At 40.5% G+C, this 20,010-nt stretch overlaps 1 protein-coding gene across 18 annotated transcripts in view; it reads right to left on the bottom strand.

Annotated features, from left to right (window-relative positions):
• Positions 1–20,010, bottom strand: part of KMT2C (lysine methyltransferase 2C) — a 194,248-nt gene that overhangs the window by 8,439 nt on the left and 165,799 nt on the right. For 14 of the 18 annotated variants that reach the window (XM_061348809.1, XM_061348908.1, XM_061348828.1 and 11 more), the window contains 15 exons: positions 18,081–19,903; positions 16,669–16,780; positions 15,675–15,753; positions 15,466–15,529; positions 13,326–13,558; positions 8,636–10,339; positions 6,874–7,086; positions 6,285–6,449; positions 4,844–4,985; positions 3,976–4,123; positions 2,955–3,133; positions 2,681–2,835; positions 2,253–2,502; positions 1,520–1,659; positions 410–514 (listed from right to left, as the gene is read on the bottom strand). In XM_061348809.1, the coding sequence (XP_061204793.1) occupies positions 410–514; positions 1,520–1,659; positions 2,253–2,502; positions 2,681–2,835; positions 2,955–3,133; positions 3,976–4,123; positions 4,844–4,985; positions 6,285–6,449; positions 6,874–7,086; positions 8,636–10,339; positions 13,326–13,558; positions 15,466–15,529; positions 15,675–15,753; positions 16,669–16,780; positions 18,081–19,903 (5,512 nt within the window). The remainder of the gene's footprint in view (positions 1–409; positions 515–1,519; positions 1,660–2,252; positions 2,503–2,680; positions 2,836–2,954; positions 3,134–3,975; positions 4,124–4,843; positions 4,986–6,284; positions 6,450–6,873; positions 7,087–8,635; positions 10,340–13,325; positions 13,559–15,465; positions 15,530–15,674; positions 15,754–16,668; positions 16,781–18,080; positions 19,904–20,010) is intronic. The other 4 variants (XM_061348837.1, XM_061348864.1, XM_061348845.1 and 1 more) reach the window with 4 other exon arrangements.

Consider the following 20,010-nt stretch of genomic DNA (forward strand, 5'->3'; position numbering starts at 1 on the left):
AAATAAAAGTATTTTTTGCAAACCTGCAGTTCAGTTGTTATTTGCACAGTTATAATTTTAGTTATGGTAAAAGCCAAACCAAATTGCAGAATTACAGCCCTTAAAGATGTATCTATGGTTTTGCATAATGCCCAGAAAACTTAAATGTCTACTTTTTTGAGACTGCATCTTCGAAGCCAGTAAGGACAGCACAAAGTGGCTGCTGTTCTGCCCTGCATCTCTGTCACAATGGAAGTTATGCAAATATGAATTTTACTTCATGCTGTTTGTTCAGAATCTCAGTGTCCAAGCATAGAGCAATTAACTTATAAACCTGTAGAATGAAGTGCAAACTTCCCCTTGCCCCCTTTCTGTTCTTCAAAAATTAGCTGCAGTAATTTCTGCTCACTAGAAAGCATCTGATACTCACTTTGTTCTCCGAGTTTTTTGCTTGCACAGCTGCTGAATAAAGAACAAAGCAGTTGTTGCTACAGAATACAATGTCCTTCATTTTATCAAAGCCTTCTTGGGAATCCTGGGAATCAAACACAGAAGGTTCTCAGAAGTGCATTTTAATACCATTCTTCACATATTAAGTGGAATTAAACAAGTCTTCCAATCTGGCTAGAAACTCTTTATCTGTAGAACATTTGTGAAATAATGAGCGATACTGTGATATAAACACTTGATTATTTGACAGATCTAACGTTACCACCACCTACAACCTTGTTCTTCAGCATTTCTTGCCATTAACAGAAGTTTAAGCAGCAAAATAAAGCATTCTATACCGTGCACCCATCTGCTCCATAGGCACACTTGCAAAGTAAAATCCATTTCTTTTGTCTTTAGATGGTGAAAGAACATGTCGTTTCAGCCTAATCAAAGACAGATCACACTGTTTTATCTACAGATCCATCTGCAAAACATTACTGGGAATTCAGTGATTCTCTGACTACATGAACCCATTACTTTTGTACATAAATTTTGACTATATACCTTAGTTGCATAATTATCTCAACCTCATTGAAACAGCAATGGTTGTTCCTGAATGAATAATAGAATCATAGTATAGTTAGGGCTGGAAAGTACCATGACAGTTCCCAATATGAATACAAGAAACTGAGACTGAAACCTGATTCCTGCTCACAAAGGGTGCAAGTATTCTGCCTGTTTGAATACTTCCTGACAGCAATAGGGCACTGCCCACCAAATAAGCTCTTCCGAACTAAGTTCCCTGAAGTGGCCATGGAAGGTTAGTAGCAGAATTTAGGAAATTGCCATGATTATTATAAATAATTGCCATGGGACCTATTTTATGACATTTACTTAAATTCTTTTTACGTAAATAACAACTTTGGTGCCATTTCTTATCTGTACTACAAGCATACTTGAATGTCCCATTCTCAATTAGGGCACACATAGAAGGGAGACTACAAAAAAACCTGGAAAGTGGTACCAGTCGGCATGACAAGCAGTAGTCTTTGTTGCCTTTGTTTGCTCATTCACCATTACATGCAAGAAACTACCTCCCCTGCAGTACCTGTTTAAGGAAGGGCAGGTCTTTGAAGGACTTCCGCACACCACTGCCAAGAACCACAACTTTGCAATGAGAGCACCATCGAGGTCTCAGTGCTGAGCCTTCTGCAATATTCTGACTGTGATCCTTATAGCCAGCTATACCTATAAAACAGGTAAGTCTGTTAGAAGCTGTATCAGATTAAACCTAATTTATGAGAAGTCACAGTATGCTTCAGTGGTCTAGAGGAGCAACATCCTCCTGGACAGGGCAAACTTTAAACTACATCCTGACAGGGAAATTATTTAAATTAGACCAAAACCAAGTGCGTGAACAAGAAGACAAAAATACGTTCTTGTGCAAGAAATGAGTAACTAAACCAACATAGAAATACATGCTTTAACAACTACATCAAGTTTTCTAGCATAGGAACAATCTTTCTGAGTGATGGATTTAGAATCAGACTGGACAAAAACTCCAACTAATAATGTTGGGAACTACTGGAATAAATACCTCAATGACAGTGATGTAGAAAACAACAGAAATCAGAAATGGATCAGACCTACAGAGTTATGGTTAACATCAGGAGCAGGTTCACATGTACTGGTCACGATCATGTAAGAACAGAGAAGTATTATTCAGAATAAAAATCAATTATTCAGTGCTAGAGCATGAATTTATGTGGCTGAAATTCATTCAATACTGACTCAGTTAAAATGCTGGTATCGAAAATGTGACAGAATTGATGCCCACTCACCATTGCTGTTTGCAGGAAAGGGCACATTAGGTTGCTTAAGTCCGTAAGACCCTACAATCCTGGCAGGTCCCATGGCTCCTGCCTGAGGACCCTGTAGTAAGCTTTGCCTGTACTCCATGGATGGGTTCACTCTGTGACTGCTGGCGGTTGCCATGGAGGATGGGACATCTGGGGCATTACTAACTTCATAACTGTTGGGAATTCTGACGTGGAGCAGGTTGGAGAATGCTGCTACAACGCTGCTGATGTTCTAAAAACAGTAATAAAAACACACCTTTGTTTTCATCAGATAGTAATATGAATTATTGGGTGGCTGCAACTGCTGCTTTACTGTACTATGCTGTAACCCCTTCAGGTTCACTATATATAGAAAATACCATAACTACTGTTGGTACTTTATGTATGTAATTAAAGCTTGTTTCTTTTACCTCAGCAGCTGTGGGATGCAAAGTAATTGCTACAGATATAAGGCCAGATTTAGGACCATTCTGGGATGGACCAAGTTGAGATGCAAAAAAGCCAGAACCAGGTAACGCTCCGGAACCGGGTTCTGATTTTATATAGTTCCTTTTGGCTTCTGAACCTGAAAAGAAAACAGAATACACCAGGTTAATCCTACACACATGTGAATGCAAATAAAAAAACCTAACCAGAAAAAACAAACAAAGCTAGTTTTAACTGTTTGCTCTGCTGCATTCTCACCTTTTCCAGTACTGCTAGGCAGGATGGGAATGATAGGAGAAGGTACAGGTTCTGGGTTCTCCTCCTTTACAACCGACAAGTCTGGATACCTACTAATTTCCATTCCCACCACACTTTCAGGAGAGGAAGAAGGAACAAAGCTGTCAGGAGTATCCCTGTCCTCACAGTGATCTTGAACCCTGGAAGAAAACCCAAAAAAGCTGTTTTGGAAATTGAATTTTGGTAAGCCAAAACATAAATCATGACAGGGAGCTGTAATGAACTTGTTTCTTGCTACTAGTCATGAAATGCAACTATGTGGAAGGCCTTTGCTTCTGGGTATATCAGACTCCATTGCACACGGTGGTTTCTTGGGAAAGATACACAAAGGAAAACAAAGGCACTAAAAAAGCCCAGGTTCCATCACAGGACTGTCTGTTCTCCATGGCTCTATTTATCTGTGTAAAATATTGGTATTTAACATTTAAACTTTCTGGTTTAGACATATTCACTGATCCACCTCCCCTTATCCTTGCACACACTCCAAAGACACCCAACTTTTGTTAGTCAAGTGAAAGGAAAGCAAAAGGAAAGATCTTTGTAGAGAGACTCATGTTCTAGCAAGCATTTCTCACATGGTAACAGAAACTGAGTAGAACTGGGGAGTTTTCAGGCTGTCTCTTGCACAGTCCTGCTGCCTGGTACAGCAGCCATGTACTATCATTGTTCAACAGTACCATGCTGCTCCAGGAAAAATAGCAATTTGTAGTTTTCTTCCACTTTCAAGAACAGCAATGTAATGAATTCTCAACAACTTAACAGAATCTAGAGTTTAGCAATGGCAGAAGTCACCTATTTTAGTATGCTGCTCTCCACACGTGGAATGCTAAGAGTTAACCAGGAAAAATCGTTCCATAAATGTTCTCCGCACTGCCTGTGCACAATGGATTTTGTTTCTCTACACAGTCTCAGTCTCATCTCCTATTAAAAGATCACAGAATATCCTTCAAATATGTTTTTGAAGATGTCAAGGAAAACCTACCTTAACTCCTCCTGATTGTTGTGAGGTGGTGTTGGAAGTGAAGCAGGAACATCCACAGTTTTAGGGCCCTGAGCCATTGCTCTTGCTAATAAATCATCTTGTGGTCTGAAAGGCAACTGGAACTGCTTTGGTCCCAGAGCTTTGGTAACTAAAAACAGAAGCGCACAACACAATGAGACATCTGTACAGCTCTTCCATTGACATACCTTCTATGTGTTGGTGGCCTAATACAACCAAGTTATTACAACAGATGGCAACACCACTTTCATCCACTTGTAGTTCAAAATTTTTTAACTGTTCATGATCAATCTACATGTTTACAAAAACTGAAAATTTTGAGCAAAAAGAGTGTGCCTCCTGCCACTGTGAGAGGATGCTTGGTTTAATTCAGAAAACAATCAACAACTTTTTAATAACAAAGGAAAACAGTCCCTATAAAGAGGCAGCATAAGGTTTCATTTACTAGAAAGCACTTCTAATTGACCAAATTACAAGCATCAGAGAATATGTACTGACTACATACAAAACCTGCTGACAATACATTTTGGGTAACCTGCTTTTGAGCTCACTCAGCTAACCTGTTAGTCATTTGTACTGGACATAAAAAATTATTTTGAGGTTTTATTTTTCATTTCCCAAGAGTGCTTCTAGCTCTCAACGTGTTTTCAAAAGGCAAGAGGGAAAAGGCTATCATCTGACATTACACTGGTGTAAAATAAAACTCGATGATAACAACTGCAACCTTGTAAAGTTTAGGCATAATGGTTTTACAAAAGAAGACTACAGCAGCTGACAAGCATCCCAGTTACCTATTTTGCAATTGGCTACAAACTTGAATCATTATGGAAACAGTATGTATTAGCCTTACCATCATGACCTCCTAACATACCAGCCTTGCCAGCAAGTTCCTCAGTGGTTGCGAAGCCGTTTACCAACTTCTGGCATGCCACAGGAGGTGGTGTGGGAGGGAGAGAGGCTGGGGGTGTCGGGGGATTGCTGAGATTGTTCTGCTGCATGAGATGAAAGGACTGTAAATCAGCCATGGAACACGAGGTGAAAACTTGCCTTGTTCTACTATTAGATAACCCACTCACCTGGGTTTTTACACCCAGAGGCAGAACTGATAAGCAGTGATAGTTAATCCTCAAGTAGGTGACCAAATGCATTAAAGTATCTACTATGGAAGACACAATACTTTGCTTTTCATTGATAGTATCAATATTTTCATAGATAATATCAATTATATTATCAGAGAAATAGTTTGCGCAAGGAGTATACATTATTGAAAAACATATAGCTAAAAGATTTACAGAAAAGCACAAAGAACATTTTTAGGAATAGTTTGGAAGCCCCAACACACTCCTGTAAAAAGGGATTTGAATTTAAGATTGGAAGAGCTATTCTGCAGTGACTCTCCATCACCATAAACAAGTCAGCTTACCCCATTTTCACTAAAAGGGAAGCTACCTCACATTTAGCACACAATGAGCTTTCACTGAAGCAGCTACAATGGAGAAGCAGATACTTTGCAAGCTCACACTTCAGGCTACCTCTCGCTATGGGCTTAACTGCCCATATTTTGAACAAAAATTAAATGAGAACTCCACTATGTGTTCTTGCTACAGTCATGCCTACAAAGCCTACTTTGACCACAGCGACTATTTCCACTGCGTCACGTTCTGAGCTTACATGCCACGTAATGCTGGAGTAAACACACCACTGGTTTTTAGTAAGTTACTGAAGTTTTTGTATTAGGGTAGGCAAGCAGCAAATTTGATTCTGTCTGTTCACTATCTTGCTGCTCTCCCAGTACTGCCCCCTCTGATCTTAGAGACGGAGTTTTAAATGCAGTGGATTTTTAGCTCATCAACAAACAGTCTATTTTGTTCACAGTTCTCAGGTTCTTAGTTAGGGCTTAGTGGACAAATGAGAAGTCTATTTCCCATTTAATTCACATTAAGAAATGCTTTAATGCTTTCAATGACTTTGCAAAGTACTAAGAATTCAGCCTTTTCTGCTCCATAAAACTGTAATTACAATTTTCACTATTCAGCATCCATTTGTAACAGAAATACTTCTAGTTTTTAATTAGTTTACAACACAGTTTCCAGAACTGATTTCCATTTTCAGGGAGTAAAACAATGGTGACTGTTTCATCACAGCACCATCTAACTAGTCTAGCAACAGAAAATCATTTTCTTCTGGTTGCATGAAAGGCAGGAACTTCAACTGACTAGTACCAATAAAAATGACATGGAACTTCTTCTCCCACAGAGAGCACACAATGGAAATCCAGATTAAAACCATACCTTGTAAATGAGCTGGGAGTAGTAATCTGAAGCCCCATCAAGAGTAGCACTACCAAAGCTTCCAACAAGTCGATTTCCACCATTTAGCTGGCCACTGCCATAAGGAAGAAAGTGGGCAAAGCTCACTCCAATTATTGGTTCCACCAAAGGCAGAAGAGAAAGCTGCTACATTGAAAGAAAAAGAAGTTAGAAATCAATGCTAACTACTACAGAGCAGCACTGCACATAGCCAAACATTACTAGAGTGGTTTCTAACTTTAACAGTAATTGGAATTTACCCACTATCAGAAAACTGTGCCTCTCTGTTAAGGAAGGTGGCCAATCAGAGCCACTGCTCCAGGTCCTGCCAGTTCAGGCACAGAGGCTGCCAGAGCTGACAGGATCCCCATGGCTTTGAGACTACCAAATGTCTGCTGTCTCAATAGATCTTCCAAATTGAAATAAATGCAAAATTTTGAATTTCCTAGTTTCATCGAAGTCTTCTGTTTCTCCACCCTGTACTCAAAATTAAACCTAATGATCAGCTTCACACCATGAGTGCACTCTTTCGAGTGTCCTCTTTTGCGTGACCCAGCATCTGTAAGCCTACCTGTTTTAACTGGATGAATGTATCAGTGTTGGGGTAAATAGCTTGCTTTTCTTCTTCCTCTTTTTTTCTTTTCTTGGACCGAGGAGCTGCCTTCTCTCCCGTTCTCTGAGTTCGCTTGTTTCTCTGTTTCTTGGTTTCAGGTCCTACATCTGTTCTCTGAAGCTGGCTGTTACTACACCCAAATGCACTTTGCATCTGGTTTCCTGCAGTTTGCTGATATAAAGAAAGAAAGTGAAGCAGAATTTTTGACATTTTAGTATACATTTGGTTCAAATTTACTGCACAACAGTCTAGAAGAACACACACAGTATAATAAATCTCATTGATAAGAAACTGTATTTTATGGTTTGTTTACTTTGCTGTCTCACTGGCAACTCTAACTGCTGTACTGTCCCTACACACAGAATTATGACTTATCATTAACACCACTGACATCTGAAAACACCATCAAAACCTCACAGACAAGAAACATTTTCTTTTGAACACCCCTAAAATGAAGTTACATGTGCCTGCAACCCTAGAGATTTTCACAATGGCATAACGAAAGGCAGACTGGTTACAGGAAAAAAGCATGTAAGTTAATAAACTACAAATGCATTTTGAGGTTAGAAACAAAACCAGTATTATGAAATGCTTCTGGATTGTACCATTTCTTAAATAATTTAAGTACGAATTTGCAAAGCCATTCTCCACATACGAGGATAGTTGTGTAGAAGCAATCAGGATGGGATGTGGTGATGCAACAGACAGTGGCAAGCTAAAAGGAAGTCCAATTTCTTGTATCAATTATTATTTTAAACAGCTCTACACAACCTCTACCACAAATACTCTCACTACTATTCCTGTCATGTATGTTTTAACCATGGATCTTTAACACTTTACCCAAGTTACCTCTGATTTTATCGGTATTAATTCATTTTCAAGGATGTATATAGAGATTAGGCAGTCACAAAACAAAACTGAGTAGAGATTGAAGATTACAGTAAAACAACCAACAAATCTGAATGCATCCTACCTCCACAGAATTTTTTTTAGGTCTGTTTTAAGAACTTTATGAATTATTAAATCATAATGGTATTAATATAAAAAATAATGCTCTTCTCCATTAATGTAAAATCAATGAAAAATATTCTCTAACACAGAAATCCAGCAATTTTAGGAGATTTAACAATTTCACACTTTTGATAAAATAACCAAGAGCATGGTCTCTACTAAAATTAGAAACAGTATATGATTTTCACAGGGAAAACCAGAGCTTGTAATTGGTTCATTCACTCCAAATAGTGCAGATGAAGGAGTGTGAAGCCCAGCCGCGTGCCTCTGCAAAGGTGCACAGGTCACCCTGTACATGGCTAAGGTGGAGTCACAGAAGCACACAACATACAGACATCCATATACTGCTCAGAAACATCCTAGTAGGTAATAGAGTAATATTGTAAAATCTTTCCATAATCTTGGTAGCTATGAGGAAGTGGCATTGTTCAAGAGGATTATCTATAGAAAAATTGGTGTTTTTTTCATTTTAATACTTTCTGATACATTGATCTACAAAGTCATGTTAAAATTTGTTCTTTTTGCAACACAGATGATTTACTCATGGAGAAAAGGCAGGAAGGGAGGCAAAAAATTCCTGAAAGCTGTTTATTCCACTTTTGTGCAGGTAGCTTATCTCCCCACCTCTTCACAAATGCCTGCAGTAAAGGCACAAACTAGCCTTTGACTGTTGATGACCACTGTATAACAAAACTGGTAACAGGCTCACCATTCCTTCAGCTGGATTCGGCTTCTCAGTTAGCTTCTTATCCCCGGAAGCCTCCTCTTCTGTTCGTCCACTGCTCTCGGACTTCTGATTTAGAAGAGATGAGGACTTCTTATTTTTAAGCAGGTGCTTCAGCAATTCATTCCCTGACTCCCCTTTTGCTGCTGGAATGTTGGCTGCTTGTGCTGGACTCTGAGCTGAGGAGGCAGGCTGTGATGTGACCTTGTCTTCTTCCACCTTAATACTGCTTGGATTTTCAGGTTTAGGCTCAGCTTGACCCGAGCACTGATCAGTTTCTGCCTTTTCTAATTTAACCTCTTGAATGCTGGTAGGTGTATCTGTTTTAGCCTTTTCAGTCTCTTTATTTACACTCGGCTGTTTCTGTGGCAGACTGTTGCTGGGGAGCTTACATTCCAGCTCTGGAGAGGCCTGACTCTCTCCTGCATTTGATGTTGATGGGCCCGTTAACTCCACTGACTCTTGTTCATCTTGGTGACGGGAAAGTTCATTGGGGGTGCTCACTGTGGCGGTGGAGGTAGAATCAGAAATGGTTGGAGTTGATGGTGCAGTTATATCTGAATGTGGAGTTGATGGGGCTTTTATTGACTCAGTATCATCATCCTTTTTCTTTTTTCGTGTCCTTTTCTTCTTTCCTTTCTCTTCAGGGATTATGTCAGAATACAGCTGTATGAGAGACTGGCTTGATCCAGAGAAGTTTGTTGCCTGAGGCACGCTAGTGTCCGAACCACATGGGGCACCACTACTGAGTACTGTAGATGAAGGTACAGCAGAAGCAAATGGAGGCCTGACTTGGTTCTGCGTAAAGGTAGCCCCAGGGAGATTCCCATGAGTTTGTTTTACATTATGGAAATTAGGGGCTCCACCTGGAACAGCAGATGTGTCAGGCCCAAAGGCTGTAGATCCCACTGGCCTTCGCTCACTGCTTTGCATGAAATTTGTGGCAGGAGGCGAGGTCACGGAACCCTGCTGCAGAATTTGCCCCATTTGCTGCTGTTGATGCTGTGGAGATTGCTGAAGAGGTCGTGGAGTTTGTATGAAATCACAAGGTAGATCAGAATTAAAGAAAGGTATCTGAGATAAGGATGTTTTGTTATTTAATTCAGACCCTATCATACTGTGCTGTTCTAGTTCCATGCGCTGCTGTAAAGCCCTCTGTCGATCTACCTCCTGCATAAGTTGAATGCGCTGCCGCTCCTGTTGCTCCCGTAAACGCTCCTTCCTTTCCCGCTCCTGAAAGCTTTCACTGAAAGGGTTATTGTCCTCAAATTCTACCCTCGGTGGTGGCCCTGACTGTGCAGTTGCATTTGGACCAGGCACAGGAGCTGGTGTACCAGGAGTAATTGGCAATGGTGTCATTGGAGGCTGCATCCTTGCTGGATTCATGGACATGTGACTTGTAGGGGCATTTGCAGACTGCCATCCAGATAAGTTTGGCATTTTGTTTGGGGTGGACTGCCCAGGGATTACCACTGTATGTTGCTGATGCTGGAGCTGTTGTGCCACCATGGGGAAGTTCTGCTGATTCATTGCTGGTGATGTTCCTCCTGGAACCATTGGTGGCTGAGCCTGGACACCTGGCATTATAGCATGGGGTGCCATTCCACACTGCTGCTGCTGCTGCTGCTGCTGCTGCTTGATTCGATATTCTTCAATCAGTTCTGCGTGCTCTTTCTGCTGCTTTCGAATCTGAAAATTAAAAAGCCATAATTCATCTCTGACATGTATTGACTGTAAGTAGCATTAAACTTGTAACTCACCATTATAATTTCAGCAATGAACCTCAGGCAAAAATAGCATTTCAACACAGTCTAATTTTCTCTCCCTTTTTTAAGGCTAAATAGCCATTGTTTCATTACAAATACCATCCATCCCAGAAGTTTAGAGAAAACAACAGTGCCTCCAAGTTCTAATTACAAAGCAAGACTACACTGGGCAAGAGAATATACAAAACTAAATCAAAAGTAATCCTTGTCCTATAGATCTTATCCATGCACAGGGTAACAGTTGGGAACAGACATGAGGAAGGAAAAAGTGAGATGCATGATCTTCACAGGGCAGTAAAAGATTTTAAAAGACATCATTGAAAAGGAAAGGTTTGCAAGAAAACTGTGAGGTAGATTCCCATTTATTCACAGACAGATCCTCAAACACCACACAGCAGATGAAAATTTTCAATATTAAGAATAAACTCAGCTTGGATATTAAACATTAAACCTCGTGGTTGATTTTTAAAGCAGGCAGGAGAAGCCAAGGAAAGTATATAACAGTGTCAACCGGACAAGAAAGAGCATTTCAGAAATACAGTAGATACTTGGCTATGCTGCCCTCTAAACAAACAAAAGGACTTGTAATTCACTGGTACATGTATTATGGAAAATGTCTCTTTTGCTTCTATTCATTAGATTATGACTTCCACAACTTCCATTTGCTGTTTGTACTGGTAGAAAAGTGCGTAACAGAATTAAAAATGTTTGATAGCACTCTCCTTCATATGGGGCAAGGGTCAAGCCAGAAAGCTCAGGATAACAGAGGTATCACAGGATACACTCCAGAATAGAGGGCAGATGCAGCCAAAAAGTACTGTGTACTATACACATAGTAATCTCAGGTCCTAGATAATTTATGAGCTCTGGCCTGGCACTGACTCCGCAACATAAACAGTGCCACTGCATAAAGCCACCAACTGGATGGATCTGCACTGCACTGTCCAGTGCTCCAGGACTTCTCCATGGGTACAGAGCACTAAACCTGTGCTGGCTCTGTATGCCTAGGGAATGAGGCATCCAAACCACTACACCCTTCTAGGGTCTGCAATGGCAGATCAGCCATATGACTGTACTTGGAAGTATTTGGGATCTCAAAGGACCAGCACTGATTACACCCAGCTGGACCTGGGCTGACTTGCACATACCAACTTGGTATTTTAACAGCTCAGGGGAGAACAAGGCAGAGCGTATTAGCACAGGCACAGTGCCACACCAAACAGTTAAGCTACCCTGGCCCCAGAGGCAATATGGTAGCGCCTGCACAGCTCTGTGCCTGGGCTAGTAACCCTGTCAGACATAAGCTTATGTTGCACAACATCAGCTCCAGTTTCTCTGCACCTCTGTCCAGGAGCAGCAGTTCACAGGGATTTGACAGCTCTCTATATATAAGTATGGAGACTTTGCCCTTTTCAAAAACTTACAGAAGCTTGATTACAGAAAAATTACCTGATCTGATCTGAAACAGTGGTAAATTGCTTCAAATAGGAGGCCCCTAAAAATATACTTCAAGCTCCTACTAGGTATGCAACAAAGTGCTGCAATGTGGATGACTGGCCTAAATCAGTGGCTGAAGGGGAGTGGAGAGTATTTACCAGCAGTATATGAAACTTCAATTTAAAACTGAAAAATGAAAGAACTTTAATCATGGGGCACTAAATGAATCTGCCAGCAATGTCATGATTAGCAGCTGTTACTTCAGCTCTGCTGTAAGACCAGACTGACATATATATGAAAAAAACTGGTTGAAGTGATTTATTCCTTTTTTTTTTTTTGCATTTTTTCTACTTGCGATTTATTGTGGAAGGGGAAAAAAAGGGAAGAAATGATGTAGACATGATTTATCTGCTCCATCCTTCTTCCGCACAGCGAAAAGACGAGCCAAGTAATATTCTACACCCTTTGTCTTGAAGCAACACAGGAAAGAACTTGAGAGTCAGGTATCACTTAGGACTTCATTCCAAGCAGCTTGCTGCCAGTTTTTCTCTCATATTAATAATTCTAAAGTATTTTCATGTTCAGGAGATCTATCTGATTCTGACAATCATGCCAGATAATTTATAAACAATGTATTGAGGAACACAGCATTCAGTACAGTTGGCCAAAGCATACATTTATCAAAGCTACCACAGGTTTAGCTTCAGTGACACTTACTATTATCGCAATTACAAGATATAGCAGGTGAAATTCTAACTGAATACAAAGGAAGGAAAACAAACCCCAGTGGAAGCGGTTATACATTGGAACAGGGGCCCAGAGAGGCTGGGAAATCTCTACCCCTGGAGACCTGACTGATACGGTGCTGGCTGAGCAACCTGATTTAACCATGAATCTAGTTCTGCTTTGATCAGGAGATTAGATGAACCCCAGAGAACCCTTTGACCTGTACCATTCCATGATACAATAACAGGTAACACACTGATCATCAGCATCTAGGAACTAGACAGATCATAAAACTGGACTAACACTAAAGATACTATGAAAAGAGATTTTCAAACAGTAACATTTAACTGGAAAATACCCAAGAGGTTTTGATTATGTAAGGAGACCTGAGAAAGACTTGAGTTATGAGGTTCACTCAAGCCTGAAACCAACCCCCACATGCTAAGAATTTCCTTTGAATCTTTTGTTTATGCTTTTAATTATGCCAGGAACACTGTTGCAAATCATTTTGTCAAGCAATGTCCCCTCTTCCCAAAGTATGGAGACAGCTTTTTGTCATGATGCTTGCCACAGCATATTCTCCTACAATTCCAGTATCACACCACAGTCCAGAGTAATGCTGTTACACACATGAAACATGACAGGGAGTGGCTCCCTTTAAATAAGCTCCACTGTATTAAAGGAAGGAGTCCTACCAGTCTGACAGCTGAATATTAAGGTGATCAGTTTGGATTTCAGATGCTTACCTGTTCTAGCTGTTTCTGGACCATACTTTGCTGCTCAGTAACATGTTTAAGCTGTTCTGCATCTTCTTCTGGGAACTCACGACCAGCTTTCTTGGCTGTACGCTGTTTTGCTGAGAGTGCCTTTTTTGATTTTCTGTGTGCTCCAATTTGCTCCTCAAGGTACTTCTGTTGCATTTGAAGGAGTTGTTGCGTTTCTTGCAGCCATTCCTCATATTGCTTTCTTTGTGAATCATCTAGAGAAAAGGGAAATTAAGTATGACATAATCTCATTCTCCTTTTTAGAGAAAAAGTTTCCCCTCTTATTTTAAGAAACCATTGGTCAAGTTCAGGCAGATTTGACAGAGGGTTTGTTATCTCAAGAGATTCTAAGTTCTTGGAGTGACATGAGTAAAGGGGACAGAGAACCAAACACCTGCATTTTTGAGAGAAAGTAATTTTAACATAGTCCCTTAATTTCAAGAGACACCGGCCTGCTGTCTAGCCAGTAGATGTGTACTTCCTAGCCAGTGAGCAAACGTAGCTTTGAAAACAGCTACAGAGCCTGGTAGTACCCAACACCTCCACAGAACAGGGGACATGGAAGACCTCCAGAAGTACTCAGGCAAGGGGAAAGAGATTAGGGAGTAAGGACACAAATTTACAGGAAACAGACTCATTAATCCTGCTGTTTGCAAAAGATTTTCGTGCATATAAAACCTATTTTTATTACTACTTCTAAGAAAAAAAAATCATAAACATTCATCAAGCATTTGTGAAATGAAAGAAAGACACTGCCTTTGGAAAAACAACTTCATGTCAGGGCCTTCATCACCAGTGCCCTTTCCTACCCACAAACAATGTACTCTCATTTAGACTGCAAATGAGACATTACTCTTTTTAAAATGAGAAATGCTCATCTGCTATGAGCAGTCCATTGCTCTCAGATGTTTTTCTCAAGGCAAAACAATCACGTCTGATAACACTTGATCTGCACTAAGCACAGAAGGCAAGAGTGAAGGTTTGGTGGTGATATCGTTTGTCTCCTGATCTCATTGTGGCAATGAGGCAGATAGCCAGAAATACCACACAGTCTTCCTTGTAAAAGAAGTTCGTTTAAGATACCTACAAGATGGTAGGATTTCAATATAACCATGTCCTCCTTGTGCTCCAGACCCTACCACTTTCTACTTTCAGATCTGTGTGGCAGTGACAACCATTGACTCTAATGGCTCAACTAAATCAATTCAGTCTTGAGGGGTGCCCATTCTTTTGATGATAAATTCTGCGTAACTAATCACATAACCTGAAGGGACAACTGAGTGGGAACGACAGAGAGTAACTGCAGAGGGGAGCAACATGAAAGTGCAAATAAAAGTACTGAAATATTAACAAGTTCCAGGTAAGAGTAACTACTACAGGTTTTCTCAAGTACTCAGAACCAACACCCCAACCAGAATGAGACCACTGCTGAGTGCCATGTCAAATCTCAAAGCTCATCCAGTTCCAGCCCCCTGCCATGGGCAGAGATACCTTCCACTAGACCAGGTTGCTCAAAGCTTCGTCCAACCTGGCCAGCCGTCAATTAGAGTTGGGTAAACGTACACCTCTGGTAAGCCACATATTATTGTAAAACACTGAAGTATGTGTTAAGGAGGAGAAAACACACTGTTATAAGAGCCACATAAAAAGAGATTAATACAGATGATAATGCTAAAGTTCCTTTTTGTATACTCAGTGCTGCTATTCCAGTTTCTAGAAAAGGTAAAGGTGTTTATTTGAAACACTTTTTCACACACGGTCTTCCTCTCCCAACATATACTGAGTTTAAATTCTGCTAATAAATCTCTGTCATTATAGAGACTAGGATTTATGACTGACCTAGGGCAATCAGAAACAAGAACAGAAAATACTAGCGCTGTATATTTCTGCTTTCAAAAGTTGTGATTCCCAACTAGTCTTGCTTAACTAATACCTGGAAAGCTTTTATTGGTATTTGTTAAAATGACAATGATGCTGCACAAAATTTTTTGCTTCTGAAATACAAAAAAACCCCCATCAATATAGACTGTAGTTCTCACTGAGCTCAGACTATTATAACACAGCCCAGGACTGCTCTAGAATCCAACATCAGCATACAGTCGATTATAAAATCTGTACTTACTGACAAAGCCAGGACCAAAATTGGGAGGATTAGGTCGAGACATCTGAGGTGTCAAACTTCCATCCTAGAAATTTTGGTAAAACATACAGACAAGGATATTAAATCATGATTCAATAAAAAAAAAAAAAAAAAAAAAGGCAAAACACCCAAACTAGTTATTAACATTATTATTAAATACTTGTGTTAAACCCCATATCAAGTTGTATTACCTGTGTAACTGCCTGCTGCATATGATTTTGCCCTTCAGTGGTCTGAGCCCCTGGAACTGGTTGACCCATGAAGGGAAACCTATAGATAGATAAGCAGAATATGAAATTACAACTTTTAAAACTGGAGGGTTAGGGAAGATACCTCTTCTATTACACTGAACTTACACAAAGCATCCAAGTATTTTAGAGGTATTTGCTTGAACTTCTGTACCAAACTTTTTCAACATCTGGACAATATTAATTCTCATTTGATGCTAAAATACTTTGCCCTTTGTTTAAACTATAGCATTTTACACTTTTCAGACAAGTGAGGTAAATATGATGCACTGTGCTGAATGAGTGAAGATGCACACACACACACACACACACACAAACAAACTCTCTATTTGTATTTTAATATATTATGGTGCTATCAAAAAAAAAAAGATTTAATGGTTTAGATATCACGGTCACCAGCACAGCCATAGAATCATACAGAGTTGGAAGGGACCTTAAAGATCATCCAGTTCCAATCCCCTGTCATGGGCAGGGACACCTTCCACTAGACCAGGTTGCTCAAAGCCCCAACCAACCTGGCCAACAGTCAATTAGAGTTGGGTAAATGTACACTTCTGTTAAGCCACATATTACCATAAGAAACATTTAAAAAGAAGAAAGCATGCTGTTTTAAGGGCCACATAAAAAGAAAAGGTGCAGATCTTTCTGGCTCATGGACCCCCCACCTAAGGTAAAGGCAATCATGGTGAAGTCTGCATAGTTCACAGCTCCTTTTGTCCTTGAACATGTGAGGCATTTTAACACTTTTTACAGTTTCTACTGCCAGACTTGTTTTATTCTTAGGAGATAATTTTGTATTAGCAATGACTATGTAGTATATGACAAAAACATGTTTCCCACTTCAAAATGTTTTCATATCCTGCACACAGTTTCCCCTAGCTCTATCATTTCCTTTTATATTTTATAGCCCTGAAGAATGGTATCACGTGTTGCCTACCTGTTCATAACCATTGGTGGCATGCCCATGTTACTCTGTGCCATGACTTTATTGATCCCCTTAAGAGCTACCATTTTTGCTTTCATTATGGGATCAGTAATTGCATCAAAGTCTATAAAAGAAAAAGAGTAAAAGTGAATTACATAGCTGAACATTACAAGTCATTAACTAGAACTGACTCATTTAGATCTAGTTCATGAATAAGTCATCAGTAAAACAACATAATCGCATTACTATTTCACATTACTTGTCCTCTTCACTTTGAAATTTGTGGTTAGTATGTAGCTTCATATATCCTCTAAGGAAAGCTACTCCAGTAGCAGCTGTCCTTCTTTTCAGCCAAAGCATACAAAGAAAAGCAGGTTAGTCAGAGAAGGGCTGTAGATGAAATGTGGCCTGTGACCCAACAGATTAATAAATTCTATTTATAGGCTTAAGAATTAGGAAGAAGAGTTGTTTCTGTTGGCAAAACTTGACACACCGCCACTAATCTACTAAGAAAAGGGTTTAGTGCCTCTGTAAGTACCCTAGCACTACAGGCAAAAAGATACACACAGCATCTGAAAAGACCATAAGCATGCTTTTTTGCTGTCTCTCCCATTGGATGCCTCACAGAGATCAGTATAAATGGGAACACAGAATGGCTTAGGTTGGGAGGGAACTGTGAAGGCCATCTTAGCCGCCTGGGGTGGCCATGTAACTGCAGATATGGAACTGCGACTTATGGGGTAGGTTAAATTTGTCTTTTGAACCAAGAGCCTTGATGGCCAGTATAGTTACTGCTAACATCTTGCTCATAATTTCATGTTTCATTAAAACCTATTAAATGATAGTGACGGTCTTGATCTGAATGCTCAAACTACTAAGTTATATTAAACAGGAAATGACCTAAATGGTTTTAGTACATGAAGAATTATTTGTGGTGTTTCTGGGCCTTGCCTAGACTGTGAATCAGTAACACAGCTTTCAATGATCTCCTTCCTTCAGACACGCTATCCACTGCAAAAAGAAAGAGTAGGAGAACAACCAGAAACAGAACATTGATAGATCAAATATCAAAATATGAACCACTGCACTTGATCATTTGTTTACAAAGGGTGTATTTACTCCATATAGCATATGAAAACCTAAAGAGAATATGTGACAGGCAGTGCTAGAAAATTTGGCAGTAATTCAGAGTCACCCTGATCCTGGTAATATCAACAGGAGCCTTGCCACAGAGTTCAGAATTCCACCCACGTGCTCAATTTCCATACTCCCATTGTACCTACTAGGTAGGCTGTTGTTTGTTGTGTCACCTTCAAGCTCCACACATCTACCCCCTTCTTTTAGTGCTACCTGATTAATTAACTATTTATTGCTGCATTTTTAAAAAACTAACAAGATCCCAGACAAACAGATCACCCACATACCAATATTGGGGAAAAATGGCTCCGAACGCTGGCGAATCATGGCTTGCATCTGTCGCTGCTGCTGCTGCTCCTGTCTTTCCTGATCCAAAAGGTCCTGCAGAAGAAGCGGCTGTTCTTCTAGCAGCAGTGGCCGCTCTCGATTTTGTTGCTGAGCTAACGGTTGAGGGAGCATTATCTGTTGGGGCCCAGTTATGCCACTAGGACCAGGACGGTTTGTTACAGCCACACTCTGATTGGATGCCGCTCCTGTCCCAAAGTTATGATTAGATGACTGACCCTGAATAAATCCCGGATTTGGTGACCCTTGAGAAAAATTATGGTTCATTCGTGGAACCATGGTCAAATTTGAATTTAAAGTGTTTTCCAAGATCTGTCCACCAGGTGTCATTAGTGTTTGGGGAATACCTGATGCATGATTCATTTGTGTTGTTGGCAAAGACTGAGATGGAGACCCCAGAGTCCTTGCTTCAGCATTATCTGAGCTCTCATTAGATAGCAAACTTGAGAGGACTGGTGTGGACCCAGAAATACTGCAGGAACTTACTGCTCCTTGAACAGTCGGAAGTGCAGATCCCTGAGCATCTGGACTAGGCACAGTTGTGTCTTGACTAGAAACAGCAGTAGTTTTATCAGGGAATTCTGGGTTAGCAGGCTGTGCAGGAGCCTTTTCTCCATCCTTTAAGTCCACTTCAGCAGGTTGTTGAGTACTTGTGGATTCAGCATTTCCCTCACTTTTTTCATTTTCATTCTTCTTTTCCTCCTGAGTGTGTGGGGAAAGTACTTCTGTTTTAATTTCATTTTCTGCAGCAGATTTTTTCTGTGGAGACTGGGTCTCAGGAGGGGAAACAGTTTTATCACCTTGTTCTTTCTGTTTTGGTTCTTCTGTCTTGCCCTGGATATCTAGTTTGTCATCAATGGGGACACTAAGATCTAGTTCTTCGTTAAACATTCCTTTCTTATCCCCCACATCAAGGTCTGGGTCTGTGTATGCAATTATATCAAATTCCCCAGACCTCAGAAGATCATCAAGGTGAGGATCATTGGTTTCCAAATTGTCTAAAGTGTCCAGTTCATCTCCTTTCCCATCCTCTGTGTCTAGATTCAGATTTTCCAGATCTTCATCATCTAAATCCTTGACTTCAACCCCATCAAGGTCTTTTACATCCAAATCTTTTACAGCAGGATCATCAGGATCAAGCTTTTCTTCCAGTCCATCACTTGGCTGGTTGGGTATCTGTAAATTTGCAGATTCATCACCTGGTGCAGCTGTAGGCAAAGATGGACCCGGGAATGCATCAGCAACTGGTGGATGACTTACAGAACGTATTACAAGCGCAGATGAGTTGTCAGGACTGATTTGATCCTGCTGTGACTGTGACATATGCTCCAAACTTGTAGGCATCTGCAACTGGTTAGGTATACCTTGAGAATTATGTCTCAGGGGTTCTGCCTGTCTGGGGCCTGGAAACTCCTGTCTGGGTATAAACCCTGCATGTCGTTGATGTTGTGCTGCTGCATCCATAACATTTGCAGCAGAAGGATTAAAAGGCAGCCTTGGCCTCCCATCAGGAGCTCTGTGTCGTAATTCGATAAATGCCTGACCCAATATATTGTGCTGCTGAACTGGAATTCCTTGGGGAGGAAAATGTTGAGAGATCCCAGATGTATTATTTATTTGTGGACTGTTCACTGGCCGAGGCATATCAACAGACAGAGATCTTCTCAGCTGTGGTGGAACTCCAGGGCGTTGCATTGGCTGCTGAGGACCAAGGAAACGTTCTTGACCTGATGGTGGTCCATGGCCACCTCCTGGAAACCCGTATCTAAAGTGAAGTACGAAAGATAAATAATCATTTTCTCTCAGGACTGCCTAATCTGGCATATCTAAGTAACTACTCACCAAAATGCTTTACATAATGCATTCATTAAG

The sequence above is a fragment of the Neopsephotus bourkii genome, unplaced genomic scaffold (genome assembly GCF_033783945.1).
Source record: "Neopsephotus bourkii isolate Nb327-2 ecotype Australia unplaced genomic scaffold, CSIRO-AGI_Nbou_v1 NB_53, whole genome shotgun sequence".
NCBI lineage: Eukaryota > Metazoa > Chordata > Aves > Psittaciformes > Psittacidae > Neopsephotus > Neopsephotus bourkii.